The sequence below is a fragment of the Coloeus monedula genome, assembly GCF_965178545.1.
Source record: "Coloeus monedula genome assembly, chromosome: 17".
Lineage (NCBI taxonomy): Eukaryota > Metazoa > Chordata > Aves > Passeriformes > Corvidae > Coloeus > Coloeus monedula.
In genome coordinates, this window is record NC_138797.1 from 16,223,196 (window position 1) to 16,241,524 (window position 18,329).

The following is an 18,329-nucleotide window of genomic DNA, read 5'->3' on the forward strand; positions in this document are numbered from 1 at the left end:
TACACTGGCAGCTGTCTGGAAAAAAGTCCAGGGGAGCAGACAGGCTTGAACAGCACTCCACGGCACTGCATCCCATTTCCAGGGCTGCTATCAGGGCTGAAAGCAATTCCCTGGCCTGATGGAGGTGGGCACTGCAAGCCTCTAAGAGGAGCATGAAGTTGTCTGAAAGATGGCTCATCTTGGAAAGGACAAACATCTATAAAATATTCCCTTACATTCTGCTTTCCCAGCAGGAAGTACATTTTCCTCACCAACTCTGCCCTGGTGACAGCCTTCCTGAATGCAGTGACACATGGGACAGTGTAAGAAATGGAGCAACTGGGCCCTCAGTAATATTTAGCTTTTTTTTTTTTTCAGTTACAAAATGAAAGGGAGAGAAAGCAAATTAATATTGCACCAAAATAAATGAAATAAAATACCTTAATTATCTGCAGTTGTACTCCTTCATCTGTCTGGGGACCTTGAAAGCAATTGCAAATGGTTTCGACTATTCGGTCAATCAGTCGTTTTCCAGGAGCTCCACTGTCTGGAGCGTTGCCAGTGATATGCCCATATGCAATGAGTTTCTAGATAGAAAGAATGCAGCTTAGATGACCATATACTGTTAAGAAAAACACAGTTTAGCACAGCATAAAAAGGGGTGTTTAGATAGCATACCTCACTTAACCAGCTTTAATGCAAAAATTTAACAACATCCATAGTCTGGCCACCAAATACTTTGACTGCTCACGTATGTGGACAAAACAGATTTCAGTATTACACAAAAGCTTTTTCCACCCAGACCATTTCTTCATACCATAACCAGAGAAATTTTTTTTAACACCAGTCCTTGTGTTACACCTTTGTGTAACACCTATTCAAAACCAAAGGGTTCTGCCCAAGATGTACAAGAATTCTGTAAGAATCGAAAGGGAAAAAAAAAAAAAGAAAGACTCCAGAGTGTGACCTCTGCCATCACACCAGCACCACAAGAAACCCCATGGTAACACTCCTTGTAGAGCACCGCAGACGAAGCACCTTTCCTGACTGATGTAAGGATCCCTGAGCCCCGGCAAAGGCTGCTACAGAAGTGCAGCCACACTCCTCCCTGTGCCCACGTGCCCAGCCCACAGCGAGCCCAGGCAGGGCCCGGGCGTGTGCAGGGCAGGGCTGCCCCTCACCTCTGGAGCTGCACACCAGATTTGGTAACTGCAGCTTTCTCCATCTCACTCTGAGCAGGCTTAACCAGGACACTTACCTGTAAACAATCCAGGGAAGTACTGACGATGCGTGGAGACTTTGACTGGCAGGCCAGCTCAAATGGAAGGAAATATTTATCTGCTTCAATGAAATTTGCTTTTGGTGGAGCAGCAGTGCCTTCTCTAGGTCAGATAAGAAGAGTTATTAATTTTTCTAAACACGTACATCGCAGCAAACTACACTTCCTCCTTTTTTTAAATTTAAAGCTAAATAATGCATAGCTGCTTACAAATGTACTGCAGCTTTCTTGCATATACTTTCTTAAACTAAGATAAATTTTCTTTTAAAATCACACAAAACCCATTTTACATTTATATTCTATCTGATCGTTTTGATACCTTCTTCAGCTTAACTATTCCCTCACTATACTCCAAAACTGTCGCGCTATCTGAAATACTAGAAAATTCCTACACAACTGATGTATCTATCCATGTTATTCAAAACTGGTTAAACAGAGCCCATAAGAGGAAAACTAAGCAAATAGAAACACATTTGGAGACCCATCTACTAATTTTTAATCATAGCACAGTGCTGGAAAATGGTTTTAAAATTTTTATTTAAGTAATATTCAAACTGGTGTTCTTGATCTGGGTAATAAAGAGGACATGCTATCAAACAGAGGGTATGTACCACTCCCCATGATTTCCTATCAAGCTATTGAGTCCAGTAAAAGGAAGCAAAAAACTGGCACCTTTTAGGAATTTTGCAATTTTTTCCTGGTGAAATTCAGAGGCAGTTATGGCTTGAGTACCCACAGCCACAAACATTGTGTAAGTGAAACACACAGGCCAGGCCATATGCTCTTGGCAGAAAGGTGGGTAACCGGGTATTCACAAACTCACTGCTGTAATGTATATACACCCTTACACTTCCACAAAATATTCCATTTGTCCTTTTCACACACTGTTTAGAGTAATTAAGAATTTACCTTTGCTTTTCCAGCTCACTTTTTATTTCATCTGGAAGAGAGAAAAAAAATCAAGCCTTAGTTATCATTACCAATAACACAGTAATACAGAAAAGTTGTTTCAAATCAAGTCTTGCACTTAAGTATTTGCTACTCCATTCCTGTAACACCTCAGCTTCAGAGATCAGTTTCACCAGTTATGGAAAGGTATATCTCTCCAATTTTACATTTAAAAAGCCATTTTTTCCAAACATTCTCAACAAAAGGTATCTTTAGAACACGCAGGCATAGTATGCAACTTTTATTCAAGTGTAAGTCCACATCATAGAGCGCTCAGATCTGCAGAAGCCTTTGAGCTACTGCATAAACCCTGAGCTCAACGCATCCGACCTTCCCGTCACCTGCAGTCCCAGCCAGCCTGCTTGTCTTGAGCCTTACAACAGGAATTGGCCAGACAAGCTCCCAGGAGATAGGAAATCTTAAAATGCACTCTGTCCTTTTGCCAGCAGATTTTTTTTTTTTAATTACACTTTTAAAGAGCTTTTCATAAAACTAAAAACATGAGGAAAGAAAGTTCCTTTCTCATTTCTCTTGCATACAGCATCAGATCCCAAAGATCCTAGTAAGGCTTTTCAAGGATTTCTAAGGTATCACCACATCCATATACAGACCAGCATAAGCACCCACTGTGAACACTGACAAATCCATATCTAAACAAACACCCACAGCAAGGCTGCACAGCTACATCATCTGTAACACCAGTGGAACCTTCCATCCCACCCTACAGCACATGCTGCAAATTACCCTGACTCTGCAAATTACCATGCTTACAAATCTTGTTTCAATTGCACGTACTAGAAAATGATAACTCATTCAATACTTGTTCTCCACAACTCTGGAGAGGCACCATTGTTTGTGATCAGATGTCCACAGTTCAGATGATTTCACTGCTGCCTGTGAACCTCAGGAATTTCTTCTGTCTCGGGAGAATCAATACACAAACCGCACTAAGGAACAAGGACTGCAGCAAACACAGATTACAGTGTTTTGTACAGGCCTGATTGTCAGTGAATGGCACAGGAATTAATCCTCACAGCGTGTACTGATTTTGTAAAATTACTACCCACACTGGATAGAGAAAATGGAAGCAAAACATAGAGAAAACCTGTATAACCATAAGCTGTGAGTGATAAGCTCCATCCAGGACTCCCATTCTCTCTGCCATATCTGCTCATTAATGAGCATCAGTCTGACATCCCTTAGTTCTCATGGCACACAATGATGTTACACAAACTGAAGTAATGTTATCCATCCCGGAGTCGGCCAAAGAGACATCAGAAAAATGGAAGAGTCCCAGGCACACAGTGTTCCCAGGTCTCCTCAAGCCCATCACACAAACAAACATATCCAGCAGCTTTAAAGACCAGTTTTCATTTGCCAACCCTGCAGAAGCCAAGCCCAGTGCCCAGCACTGGGGCCTGGGGCTCCAGGATCAGAAGGAACTTTGCAGCTCAGTGACAGCGCAAACCCAGAACCACCATCCCCTGATACTTCAGGCTTCAACTGGAGAGGAGACAACAGAATGGAGGCTGTTGGTAAGAAATGACCAAGGTTTTCTGTGCCAAACAGACAACGTAAATCTTGCACAGCACCACTTCCTGAACCACTGTGTTTTTCATTCCAGGATCCAGCTGGCCTACCAACAAGGTGACTAGTCAGAAATTCAGTTCTGCATAATTTGAATTCAGGCCTTTATGTTTAATTGCCTTCCCCATCTTTAACCCTATACTGTGATCCAAAGAGCTACTGAGAACAACGTATGCTAACAAACCCACCAGTGTATTGTGTTCCTGGTTTTGTCTGCCATGTTCTTAGCACAGCATATTCCCTAGGCATGCAGGAACCGGCTGCTTAAAACACTGAGTCTTCTGGGTAGCTTTATACCTTCAGAACGCTTAGTCCTGCCTCCAGGTCTTGGCAGAGAAAGGCATATTTTAGCTATAGCTAGAATCCCAAGTACAGCAGGATGCCAGGACCAGAAAAAACACAATTAATGCTGTATTTCAGACGCCCTGTAGAACTAAGGTGTACAGAGCTTTTTCTTAATGAAGAAATTTTTCTAACACAAAAGCTCCACTAAGTTCTTCTTTCTTCCAAGGAGATCATTTTCCCCCCATACTGTTTGTTTTGCAGAGTAAAAAAGATCTTGAATTGAAACTTCACGAAGATTATGGCTCTAAGGGGACATGATCATGCCCATCTTTACTGATACTTGTCTTAGATCTTGCACTGGAAAAATAATGGAAGAATAACATCCCATATTAGAGCAACAACAGTTCAACTCTCAGAAGTACTCTATAAACAACAACAATAAAAAAAGTCTAACCAAGGCCTGACCAAGTTCCCCACTTTTATTATAATAAAAGCTTTTCTAAAGCCATATAAAAACATCTTCACCACAACAGTATTTTAATAGATAATGCTGGCAGAAAAGAATAAATGAAAGGACAAAAGGAAGCTACAGGCATACCTCTGCTACTGATTGCATCAAAATAGTTTGAAAACCTCCACGTTTGAAGTACTCATTTGGTGGTCTGACCATCACAAGTGAGTGAAACAGAAATAGTTGCCTAATTAAAGACTGCTGCCAGGAACAGCTTGCTAAGCCCTAACCAGACACTGCCAGCTTCCAGAAATCGCCTGCCACTGGTACTGTTTTTCTCCAGTCACAGGAATAAGGGGCACAGCTCAACTCCCTTCCATAGCTACAGAACACTGTCTGAATTTTGGTCAACATCTGGTCACCCCAGCACAGTGCTGATCCCTCAGTTGGTGCTTTAGGTACCAGAGCTCCCTGTCACTCTCATGGCATCTCCTTCAGTCAGAAACATCTTCAACCCCTGTGCTGCCCACCCAATGAAAGTCCTGCAGCATTCCTAGCAAGCAACAGAACTGGAACACGAATGGCCTTGCAGCAATTTCTTCCAGAGCTTCTGGCCATAAAAGCAGGATGCAAACCCACACTGAGTAGCTGCCTTTCTCTAGCAGATGGATGGGTTCAGTTCGCTTGCAATGAAAACTACACATTAAAAGAGAGGACATTTGTTGTCTGCCTGCAATTCGATGCCTGCTCTGTGGCCGTAGAGTCAGGTTTGTGTCAGTGGCAGCAAGCAAGCTCCTGTGCAGAAAATGGCTTGTGCTGGCACAAGGACACAGGCCATGCCCTTCCATAGCCCATCCGAGCAGCAGGCAGCAGTGCCAACACAAACACACAGAGGAGCAGCCAAAGCTTCCCTCCCCCAGCCCAGTAAAGCCGACCGCATTGCCCAACTGCAACCTGCCTTCGACTTCATCCAAACGCCACCACCCCGCAAGTATTGATCACATCTGTCCTACAGAGCCCTTCAGAAAAGGCTGCCTGGGCAAGCCGGAGTCTCCTCTTTGCCCCACCATTCTCTGAACACACTGGCCAAGAGGCCAAACTAGGAAACACAACTTATTTTGGACATTTGTCATTTATACACAGAGACTTCTTAAACACACAACCAGATTCCTAAGTGAAGGCACGGTTGAAAAGATTTTAACTTGTTAACAAGCTAACTAAACAAATTGTGTTGTTTACAAAGCTCGAAGATATGTATGTGGAGCTGCCCAGGCAACCAAAGAAAGCCACAGAACCAGGTTGGCTGCACAGGATGTCATTAAAAATAGCCGCAGTAGGGCAGGAGTAATAGTTTATGTGAGAGACCGAGGTGCACAATTAGCTTTATTCTAATATGAACTGCTGTGATACAGACTATCAGTGTTCCACTGCAAATTTTTCAAGATAATTTCAGTAGATTTACTAAGAATCATGTGTACCTGGAGCTCCATGCAAATGCTTATTAAACAACTACTTTATACAATATGATGGTCTGTTGAAAACAAATTTTCTTTAAAACAGTTTTCTTAAGAAGAGCAGAACAGCTTCTCTGTTTAAAACCCTCAATTTCTCCCAATCTCTCCTGGGGTTTACTGGCACTACAAGTACAGGAGACAACCGTTACACCTACTGATGAAGCAAGAGACCGAACGAAGGAATCTATTCAAACTCTGCTTACTTAACATTAACACTGCATATTTCAAAGGAGGGGGTGGAAAGAAGAAAAAAACCCCAAAACCTCAAAAAACACCACTGCAAACTGGTTTTGTTCCTTTTCTTACATATTTCTTGTGTTTGTGTCCTACTTGAGCCTATGTTACTTCTGATTTCTACAATGTCGTGTATTTTGCGGTCCAAAACTGATCAGTATTAGTCCAGTGAAAGGACTGAATGACAGGGAAAAAAGGGTAAGAAGAGTTTCAATTTAGAACAATCAAAGCAGATTAAAAATAGAATGAAAGAATACCATATTTCCTACACAACAGAGACAGCAACATTCAGTACTGATTTACCTAAATTCACAGGAGTTACATGTACAAACCTATACAGAACTCACATAAGAAAACAAGAGCATCATTCCCACAGTTAGAAACTTCTTTCTCTCTCACCAAACAACAAATGTAAAGCATAGGTAAGAGAAACACTACTGCAGTAACACCACAGCAGAAGCCATAAAAACAGGTTCATTTTTGTTAGGCAGCTGTAGAATATACCAGTTTCTCTCTATTTGGAAAAAAAAATTCATCTGAGACTTCCCTTGTCCCAGGAGCAGATACCATGCACACATGCTCTGTGCCTGCATTGCCTGGTTTATAACTGGTGCAATGCTTCAAGGCTCCAATAAAAACACCATTGCATAGAGAAGACTGCACAGCAAAAGGGATTTAGGAAGAGGTAGAAATGGATTATTCAAAGTATGACTTGGAGAAAAGTGCAGCAGACAACAGCTGACACAATGACCATTTTCATAAAGTAACTACATTTCTTTCAAACTGAATTATTTTTACTCAGTGTTAACTGGACTTTTTATTATTATTCGCAACATTGAAGCTTCTTTCATCCATGACAGTTTGTGTAGATTACGAAGTTTGGCCTGAATTCTTCAGACTGCCAGCAACATTCTTCCCTCATTTCCTCACATACATACTATTGCATAGAGCTTGAAAATTAAGTTGACACTTTTGGAACTGTCATAGTTATTATAAAGTATAAGCTTAATTAAAATTAAGTATATGGAAATAAAACTGGTTTTTTCATTTGAGTTAAAAAAAAAAAAAAAGGCTTAACCAAAATAGAATAAAAGAAACTGCATTCCTGTTGGCAACCTACAATGCTCAAATAATATTCGCCAAATGTAACAGAGATCCTCTCATACAGTCATCCAGGCCCCTAACAGTTGGGTCAACAGAAGGTTATCTCTTTATGCTGACTTCTGCTTTAGTCCAGGAAAGCCCACGGACTCTTTTTCGAGGCAAGATGAGGGAAAAAATGTCCACCATCACAACCATCAGCTCCCCTCAAACATACTGTACCTCAAAACATGCAGGCATGGAATAGTCATAGTCCGAATGGCAGGTGCCAACGGGTGGCTACTGCACAACACTCCTCCCAAAATCATCTGCGATGCATTAGCAAACACAGACCTTCACTAGGCATCTTACAAGGAAGTTCCCTTTCTCAACCTCTAAATATATTTACATAGCAGCAAAACAGGTTCTCAGTCCTGTAAATGGGTTTGGTGCATGTGGGGGCAGTTGGGGAAGAGATCAGGAAAAGGAATTAATTAGGAAAAGCAGTCTCTAACTGCTGGGGCACATCTGTTATTCTCTTGCTCACAATGCCAACTTTAAATAATAATTAAAATACCCTCCTATCTGCTTACCTTTCTCTGGATATACTGTCACTACTGGTAGCTCCTACAGATCTCCTGGCAGCAAATATTGCAGGGAGGAAGATAAAAAGGACAGCATTTCTTTAAGCTTGCTCTCACTCTGCCTGGGACAGAACTTGCACCTGTCCAGCGTCCTTACACACTCAGCCTGTCTTTTCTTCTGTCCTGGATACATTAAATGTTCCCAATTCAAAGGAAAATATTGATGGGAAGCAACCAAAACTGAAAGAGAGGTGTCACTTTTGCAAATTAAGAAAGGGCCACAGAGAACTCCAGCTGCAGAGCTCTACTGTTCTACCCAGTTTATCTTTACTCTCTTTGTGACACACCATATGTTGTCAGAACTCTTAACACAGAGACCTTTACATAAGCTTGTACTTGCAGATTTCAGAACCAGTCCACCAACTTCACAAAAACCGCTTTCACGTCTGAAAACATCACAAATATTACATGTACTTGGCCACACTGCTAACAGTCCTCAGCCAGTCCGACCACGACTTAGAGATCAGAGGTCAGATTTATCATCCCGAGAAGCTCTGGGACTCCGTAAATCGAGAGCCTTAAAAAGTCTTGTTTCCTAGTCTAAAAAAAGCAATTAATTTTCTGAAAACCGAAGTGGCAAGTCCAAATTCCTCCTGTTCCATACCGAGATCAAAACTTAACAAAACAGGTATTTGGGGGTTTTCCCCTCGTATTTGCACGTCCTGTACTGGAGGAAGAACGTTCCCTCCGCTCCAAAGTCCCGAGAGCAGCTGGGGGCGCGGGGCTCTCCCGCACCCTGCCGGAGGCGGAGGGGACGTGTCCCGGGGGGCTGGGCCCCTTCCACCGCCGCGCCCCCTGTGCCCTGTGCGGGCCGGGCCGGGCCGACTCACCCAGCGCCACCTGGCAGGCTCTCCGCAGCTGCCCGTGCGGGGGCCGCTTCGCCTCCTTCTCCGCCAGGATCTTCTCCAGGGCCCGCGACACGAACATGCTCTTAGTGCGGGCGTCCTGCTCGCGAGCCGGTGGCTGCATGACGAGGCCGGGAGCGGGGCAGGGGACGGGAGCGAGAGCCGGGCGGGCACTCGGGGCCCGCGGCACCACCCGGAAGGGACGCGCCTCCCTCAGCGGCCGCGCCGCCGCCACGGCGCCGCCATGTTGGTGCCGTCACGTGACTCGGGCCAGCCCCGGCCCACCCCCCCAGAGCCGCGCGTGCCGGGGGCGGGGCCGAGGGGCGGGGCCGAGTGGGCGGGGCCGAGTGGGCGGGGCCGAGTGGGCGGGGCCGAGTGGGCGGGGCCGGGGCCGGGGGCCGGGGCCGGGGGCCGGGGCCGGGGGGCGGGGCCGGGGGGCGGGGCCGGGGGGCGGGGCCGAGGGCCGCCCTCCGTGAGGGAAGGAGCTGTGCTTTGCTGACGGGGGGGTCGCGTTGGTGGAATACTCGGGTTTGTAATGCTTCTAATCGAAGTATCTCCCCATTCGCATTATCCTTGTTAACTCTCACACAGTCCTGTAACGAGGCATGGAGAGAGAACACATGTGAAAGAGCCAAAGCCGTATATTAAAAAGGACTCACTAAAAATTAAATTTCCAGACACAGAAATTAACCCTCCTTTAATAACCTTATACCTAATTGTATCTTCTCCCTTTACCTTCTGCCTAGGTGGTAAAGCACCTTACACCCGAAATCCAGTTCTGGACTCCAGCACAATCTGTAGCAATAATCTGCGTTTACTCTATCGACACCCTCCTCAGTCTATTAACCATCACTGCACGCAGCCGTCTCTTCCATGAAGTTCCACAGAAGTCTCCTTCAAATTCAGACGGCCACATCTAACAGAGAACACAGGAGCACATTCGATTCTCTAGGTTGCAGTTTTGCTTCCTTTTTTTCAAACAGCAGGACTAACTTTAAAATGTCATTAATGAACCCTTAGTGTCGATTTGTGAAGAACTGCAATTTTTGTCCCCAAAACCATTAACAAGGGCTCCAAACACCTGTGCAAATCAATAGTTTAGTATTATGCCCCAGGGAAAATTTACCAGTGCTTGTATTTTTAGATACAGATTTTTAAAAAATGCTCCCAGTCAGAAATGTGCCTGCAAACCCGACCCCCCAATGTACATGTCTGGACATGTGATCTCCTTTCACTTACACTCCTGTAGATGAAGGGTAATTCTACTGTTATCACTGAAATTACAGTGATGCAGAAGTGACATAGCTAAAAGACAAATAAGGCCCTGAATCTTTTTTGAGGGTTGCTGACTTAGTTATTGACACAAAAGGAGGCTGTAATTACTGTCAGTAGCATTGCAGAACTAATTAAGCAGCAGAGCTTTTCATGTATTGTCAGCCAAATTATCAGTTCTGATTTTAGGGTTCTTATTGTGGGACAGGATTAGTTCTCAGGGGAGAAGCAAATGGATACAGGCTAGTTTTTAGAAAACAGATTGAACAGATGGTTTAATGGAGATTTTAAAAAATCTGTCTATCAGGCAAACCCCCTGTTTTTCAAATCATAGATTTGAAATCATGTACTATAGATTCATAGTATCTGAATTCCTAGGTGCAGGGCTACACTGAGGTTATGGTTTGGATTTCAAAGAGCCAAGAGTCAATACTAGGCCTCAGTTACAGTGAGCTCTCTGTCAGTGGCAGATGAAGAACACAGAGCTGGTGGATGGCACACTCTCATAGGTGAGGTTTGGTTATAGGCAAGCTCAAGTTTCAGCAGAACGTAAGTGGTTTGGGAACTCATATCTTTTTAGCAATTCCTATTGCGCATGGCACGACCATCATCATTATTTTAAACCAAAAGAGACGGACAGTCATCCATGCCAAATGCCAATCTCGTAGGAAATAGTTTTACACAAACAGTATAATCTGAAAATACAATATATGCCACTCTCCGTTTCTAGTACAGGGTGCCCTGTACTAGAAATATCACTCTATACAAAATTTAGGCATCTGAAATGAATTTGCAAATTTCGTTTTTAGAAACAGGCATAAAAATTTTTACGTATTGTTTTGTCCCTGGCAAATTCTTCGGCCTTTCCTCAGGAGAGTGTAATGGATCCTATGTGTTGCACACAGGGGATTTATGGGACCTGTTCCTTTTACTTACCTCCTCAGTCTGCTCCATTTGCTCACCAGTTTGTTTTTGTATTACTGATAAATGTTTAAGCAAACTTCCTGGGCTGTTTACTCACCACAACAGCCTACCTGGTAAGGATCTCTAGTTTATTCTCACAGAATAAGCAATAAAGTAGGAAATCCAAGAAACTGAAATGTGATCTGTAGCAGGGCCCAGATGCAGATTAAACCCTTTAATCATTACCAGCATTTTCAAACACTTGGGGAGAGGAGGGCTCTCCAGCTGAGGCTTTCCTCAGCCATGACAAAAGTAACTCAGGAATACTGGTATTTATGCCATAGCAAGGCATTTGCCCCTGGGATGATTTACTGCCTAGGTTGGCATCTGTGACAAAGAATTGCTGCCATTTATATGCTTTCCTATTTTGTTATTGACTTGTCTCTCCCTTGTCTGGGCTATTATAGGTCTGCCACTGTGCATGTGAGCAACAGGGATCATGTGGGAGGAACTTCTACCCACAACCCTGTGTTCCTGAAACACAGCCCTCTTCCTCTTGGTTGCTTTCTCTCTTTTCCACTTTCATAGAAATATGAGTATTTTTTAAATACAAGCACATTCCTTTGGTAAGTGCGATTTGATACTTCAACCATTTGTATCAAACTGATGAGCTCACTACATCAAAGACTGCTTGAGGATTCAAGAAAGAAAAAGCCAAAGAGGCAGAGAAGAGTTCTTTTAAAAATCTGTAATTCAAAAAAAGACACAACCTCATGTGTCTTTTCCTCTAAGTATTTTAAGATTACAGCAGCTGATTTTCTGAGGGAAGAACGTGATTTATTTGGTTAATTCAAAAGCAACAAAGCCTAGTCCAATGCTGTTACTGAACACAGCACCGTGCTGCAGAGCGTAATTGCATGATGGGTGCCCCTGGCTGGAGGCATACAAAGAAAGAAAGCCTTTCCAGTGGGAGAGAAGGCAGACCAAGGGGGAAGAAATCCATGTATCTGCATGCATGTGTTTGCCAGCGGATTCAGTGCCAATTACAAGAATTACTATTAAACTGCTGTAAATAGCTCATTGTGGCAAATACGTCTGTAGTGCGAGACATAAATCATGAGCAAACAATGCCTAACAGGTGGACAGAGTTCACAGTTTGTACAAGCTACTTCCTTGGCAAGAAGCTTCTCTGGATTTCTGCCCAGAGGCCAGGTGCTCTTGCTGACTGACAGGACTAACCTCAGAGCACTTTCCCACTGGCATATTGCTACATAGTTTGCTTTACGAAGGAAACCACACTCTAAAAATAGATGCGGAATGGACAGGAAAATTCTTGGAAAACCAGCACTGGTCTGTATAGTAGCTTAGTTCCCAGTCCAGCATTAGCACAGAACTTATTTTCCCTTCTTCTGTCCATTTTTAATCATTTCCTTCGGGACTGATTCTATAAACTGCCTGGCTTCCAGCCACTTTCCCTGCTGTCCAGTAATGCACTTACTAGTGGATTTCCCAGGGGAGGTCCTTATTTGATTCACTATCTCAGCTCTCTAATTTTTTCCAGTTCAACACTGCATGCCCTACAATCAATAAATCCACATAGTAAAGAGTTATCCCACTGCTAGCAGTATAATTGAGGTAACTATTAAGTGGGTAATTATGCAAGTATCTGTGTGATATTAGCAAGACAGTTCACCATGATGTTTAAAGACAATGCCCTCCCTTTCATTCCCACTATTTTCTTCAAATCCTGGTCTTAGACCTTCTGTGTCTTCTGACCAACTTACTGCCAGCAGCCTCACACTGAACTTGCACTCCTGCCCAGAGAAGCTCTGTAATGTGAAAAAAGGACACTGACAATATATCTAAACAGCGCCGTGCAGTGTCATGAGATGAAAAGAAAAATCACTTGGCAGGGGAGGCACTGGAGCTGTTTGTCCCCTGTGCTGGGCCAGACCAACCAGGCAGCTGCTGCAGCCAGCACTGCATCGCTGCCAGCCCCCACAGCTGGCTCTCAGAACTGACTGCAGCATTTCTGCTCACTGCTGAGATTTTACCTTTCAGCCCAATATTTTACCTTGAAGTAATTTACAAGGGACAACAGCACTATTTGGAATATATGAGATTTATACAATTTTAAGCAAATACAAATTAAATTCTTCTTTCCTTATAAAGCCATCAGGACAGATCAGATTTGCAGTTCTCTCTCTCACAAGAGAACTTGAACTTTCTTATAAAAAATCTGAGAAACATACTTTGGCTTTACCCCAGATCTACAGTTTTCATTTTTTCACATTTCAAAGGATCAGCAGCCTGTCGAAAGAAAGCAGACACTTCTCCCACAGAATAGTTTTGTTAAAATCCCACCTTTCAATCAAAACCAAGTTAGAGATTTTTTTTCCACTTGCCCTGGCAGAAGGAGCCCATTCCTGAGATCAGCTGTGGTACCAGACTCACATGAGAGTATTGCAATAAACCACGTGCTGGACAGAAGCAGACACAGAGCCTTCGATGCTGAAATGCAGCCTCTATTACTTGGCATGATAACAGATAATATGTAACCATAAGAGGATGTGTTAGGGATGTAACAGTGTTCAGACAACCAGAGCTGCAATAGAATCTGAAGATCAGACTTTGAATCAAAGTGTTCACATATTCAAATATGATTGCCTTCATGGCCCATATTACTGAACAGCCACTGCTCTCACTGATAGCAGCATGTGCTTCTGATGAGCAGCAGCCCTAAACACAGTCATTTTAATAGCGTAACATACTCAGGCTTGAAAATTTCAGACTATTTTCCTTTTACGCTGTTTAGAACCATATCTAGGCCAGAAAAGTGTACAATTACCTAAATATAGAGAAACACTAGAAACAACATGTCTTTGAAAGCAACAAAAAGTCTATTTATTTTTAAAAGATAGCAGCCAGAGTGAGGGAGCATTTGGGAAAAATATTTTTGCCAGCTCCTGCTTTTGCCTGCAGAGTGAGAAGTGTAATTGTTTGGAAAGATGCAAATGCAGTTGAGTAGCTCCCACACCCTGAGATGCTGGAGAGGTGGAAGACCCAGGGCTGGATAATCACTCACTTCCAAGTTTCCTGTCTGAGAGGTGATAATGAGACTTTACTTGCCACACAAGCAAGTGCTAGTTAGAGTTGTGTGTATCTGAATGGCACAGGACTGACTTCCATGTTGTATCTGCGCACAGAACAACCTGCTTTGCACAGCACTCTGCTTTTCACCAAGGTAAGAGTATAACGAGGCAGATTTTGCTGACAGAAACTTTGTATTCGGTAAAAACAAAGAAAACAGAATACTAAGCTACTGAAGATCCTGGTTTCCAATTGTAGTGGGTTGACCCTGGCTAGATACAGCAATATAACAAAACTCTGTCAGAATTTCTTAAACTGAAAGGAGTTGAACAATGTTTGCAGATCTACAGCATTTTAGTGATTGCTCTCCACCTCTGATACACATGCCTTGCATCAGCCCTGATTTTGCTTTCTATCAGGATGATTTCAGTCAGGAGAGCTATGAGTGGCTCTATGAGGAATTAAATTGATAAATGACCTTCTCTCTGACCTTTAATCTGATCTTTATGTCTCATCATTTAGTGTAAGAAACTCAGAGTGTCATCAAGAACTGTCCCTAGCTTTACCATACAGTATAGACCTTATTCATGTATGTGCAGAACTCTTCATGTCTTTCACAAAGCCAGCTCAAGACAGTTCCTTGCCTCCTTGATTCAGATTTACAGGCTTGTTTCCCTTCCTCTCAGCAGGAAAGGCTTCCTCTCTCTGCTCATTACTGAACTCATTTATTCTTGAGTTGCAGGTAGGTGTTCTTTAGAGGAATCTTCATCGAGACAAAAGCAGTTTTGTTTTCGTTTTGCTTATTGTATCTTCTTTCTATTGGACCTGAACTAACATGCATAACCCAAGAGGTCCAGTGAGCTATCCAGTCACTCTTATTTTAAGATTAATTTTCTTTGTCCTTGCAGTATTTCCCAAATGCTTTATGAGACTAAATGTTACTGGATCAGAAGAAACATATTGACAAAACTGAAGAGTGTATGTAGAAATTGGGGCAATGGAACTGATCCTTTCTTTTACCCTCCAGATTAGTTCAGTTTATAAAGTGCTAAATTATTTTTCTATGCTGTTGTCAATGGAAACTTTTCCACAATCTTCTTGAACATCTGTGTCTCATCATTACATTATACCTTTTGTCCTTCCTTCTAAAACCACTACTTTAGTGTTCTAGCTTCCCCTTGTCTCCGTACTTCATCACTTAAATCCCAGCCACCATTTTAAGGAAAGTTACAAAAAGCAAAGGTACGAAAATTGAGTTGCAATATGTTGAACTGACACAGAGGAAAGAACCTGTTAACTGTCCTGGTCTGGTGTTCTTAGGCAGCATGTTCAATTTGAAACTGAAATGGTTCTGTAATTTGTTCAGCCAGTAGAATGGAAAAATAATTTCCATATCAGAGACCATCCCAGTGAAATGTGGAGAGTCAGATTTACTAACCCACCCCCTTCTACCCTTAAGCATATGGGCACTGTCAGTGACTCTAACTGGCCTGTTTGTGTGAGCACTCACACAAGTGTCCTTTGCTGCCCTGGTGCATACCAAACAGAAATCCAGCCAACGCCCACACTTCACACACAAACCACTGCCTTCTACCCCTCTAGAGGGAAGATGGGATCCTGCGGGGACTTTGGTACTTGAACGATAACAATATAGGTCTAGTGCAAGCCACGTCCAGAGCATCAGCCACTCTGAGAGAAGACTTTGCACACTTCTAAAGGGCTGTTTTCTCTCCTTGTGCAAGCATAAAAAAAAAGAAAGCAAGCATAAAAGACATTTTGCCACCTTCCCCAGGGACTGACAGAGTTCAGGGCTGCTGTCAGAAGTCTCCAAGGACTCCCAGAAAAGTCTGAATTGTGGAGGTCCATTTGAGCGCTTGGGATGATTGATGTAATAAAACATCATGGAGGTCAGCAATGGATGTAAAGCTGTAAAACTGGCTGCACAATCCAGTTCAAATCAGCATCCTGAGAACGGGAAAGAACATCCTGCTTAACCTTGCCTTAACCTTCCACACTTTATAGTCACCTCATACTAGGGTGTCCCTATGAGCTATAAAAGCCAAACCTCATGCCCGCCAGAGGCAGATACTTATGACTTTGGTAAGTAGTTTTTGTTTAAACAAAGCATTCTCTATCATGTTAGCTACATTCTCTTCAAATTATCTTTTCTTTTTCCCCTGAAAAGCAACCTCAGCATAGCATTGAGCCTATAGTTCCATCTTCCACGGCAAAGCACGTGGGCCTCCTCCTAACTCTGTACCAATGGCTTCCTGTTAAGGCTTGTACAGCATTTACACTGTAATACAAATGATTCTGTGATTTCACAAGTGATGCTGTCAGTTTAGTCACATTTTTATTGCTACACTTACTTTTAATGCTTCTGCACAAGATCAACCAGAGAAAAAGAAAAAAGCCTGTTTTGAAAATAACAATAGTGCAAAAAAAAGTCCAATTCCCCTTCCCTAGCAGCACTGCTGTAGTCAATTAGTATTCTGTTAGAGCTGGTGATGATTTCCTAGAACATCTTTCTCCCCCTATGAGCTCACAGCCCATGCACTGACCTTGTACGAGTGGTTATAATTCCAAGGACTGCATCCTGTGTTGATGCAGGCAGTTGTGCAAGGCTATAGTTTCACAAATGGTCTTTAAACTGATCTGCAGGTGAGGAGGCAATCCCGTCCTTTTCCCAGCCCTGCCCTTACCACAAGACTGAACACCTCCTCTCATGCCAGCAGTAGCTCTTGGGGTTGCACACTGAGCCTGTCAGGGAGCAAATCTGACTGAAAAAGGACCTTTTGTTTGTTTGCCTTCCAGTTAATTTTGAGCTGGATCAGCTGATCAGTTCCTGATCCTGTTCACTACAGTGTCACAAAGGAAGTGGTGAAAACATGCAGCAATGTCGAAAGGGAAAAAAGGGTAGCTCACACTTCAGTTAACTCAAGTTCAACAATAAAAACACAGTCCAAGCTACACAGTTTCCCAGTTACATGAATTCAGCCTTATAGATATAAAATATGTGCACTACAATTACAATGGAGAGAGTTTTATCCTGGATACAAGATGCACAGGGAGCCTATAAATGGCAAAATTATGTATTATGACCAAGCTCTCTATTTTGTGCTAATGTGATATCAAACTGGTTCAGCACATCCTTAGCAAAGATCTTTAGTTTATCAAATGCAGACTTCCATCACTCTTAGTATTTAGTGGAGAAGAATTCACATATTATCTCACAAATGTATGTTAGCTTACTCATATACTCCAGAATTAAAAAAAAATCTGACCAAAATTGCAGGTGCAGACAATAAATCCCTGAAATTACATCTCTGTACAACTGCATTTGGAACACCGAGTATCAAAGAAGCAAGAGATGCAGCATCACATTATGTGATGTTTGCTCCTTTTCCTCACGCAGTGCACAGAGTGGGCCCCAGCTGAGTCAGTTCCTTAGGCATGGTCTGATCTTAAGTGTGAGAACAATTCACCAAAGCCCTTCAGCACATGTTGCACCTGAAAGGCAGCAGGCGGCAGACTGCTGAGCTAGTGCCGATTTCTTGCCCCCAAAATCATTATCTACATCTTCAAAACCACTGAGGTGTATCGGGAAAAGCAGAGAATAGAACTGGAGTAAAGAAGAGCAGATGGATGGATGCCATGTATTCCACATGTATTTATGTGCCATAAAACATTTTTTTCTGATCTTCAACTCTCTGTTCCACACAGAAAATTCTTTCTGGCTCTAGCTGTGAAAACACCACGAGTTTTGAACCGGCTACATAATTCCAGCCTCCACTTCTTCATTACAGTTTCTATACATTGGTCGTGCTGACACAGAGGTAGGTGGCTTTTCCTGTTCGATGTACTGACAGAAGAAATAATGCAAATGCAGTCAGGAAGAAGCAATTTATAACAAAAAACCCCAAAACCCAAGTACTATTGTTCATGTCATTTTTACTTCATGTATTTACAGAGAACAAAATACAGAAAGTAAATCTTTGCTTGATTGTGTTAGCTCAGGGCAAATACTTATCTGCATACAATCTGCAAAGCTTCCACCAGCCTTTTTTGGTACTCCCCCCAAAGAAAACATTTTGTAAGAATGTTAATTTGTCAGAAAAAAATGTAAGGAGTTGAAAACTTGTAAATGGTCTCACATGGGAAAAAAATCACTTGGAACAACCCTGGATTAATCAACTATTCAATCAAAATCTGACAAAC

General features: G+C 42.8%; 1 protein-coding gene across 1 annotated transcript in view; it reads right to left on the reverse strand.

The window, feature by feature from the left end:
* ARFGEF2 (ARF guanine nucleotide exchange factor 2) overlaps positions 1–9,092 on the reverse strand; it is a 35,490-nt gene extending 26,398 nt beyond the window's left edge. The window contains exons 1-4 of the mRNA XM_082292845.1: positions 8,832–9,092; positions 2,168–2,198; positions 1,238–1,361; positions 420–566 (exon numbers count right to left, since the gene is read on the reverse strand). Coding sequence (XP_082148971.1) covers positions 420–566; positions 1,238–1,361; positions 2,168–2,198; positions 8,832–8,970 — 441 coding nt within the window. The 5' untranslated portion in view covers positions 8,971–9,092. The remainder of the gene's footprint in view (positions 1–419; positions 567–1,237; positions 1,362–2,167; positions 2,199–8,831) is intronic.
* Between the last annotated feature and the right edge of the window lie 9,237 nt (positions 9,093–18,329).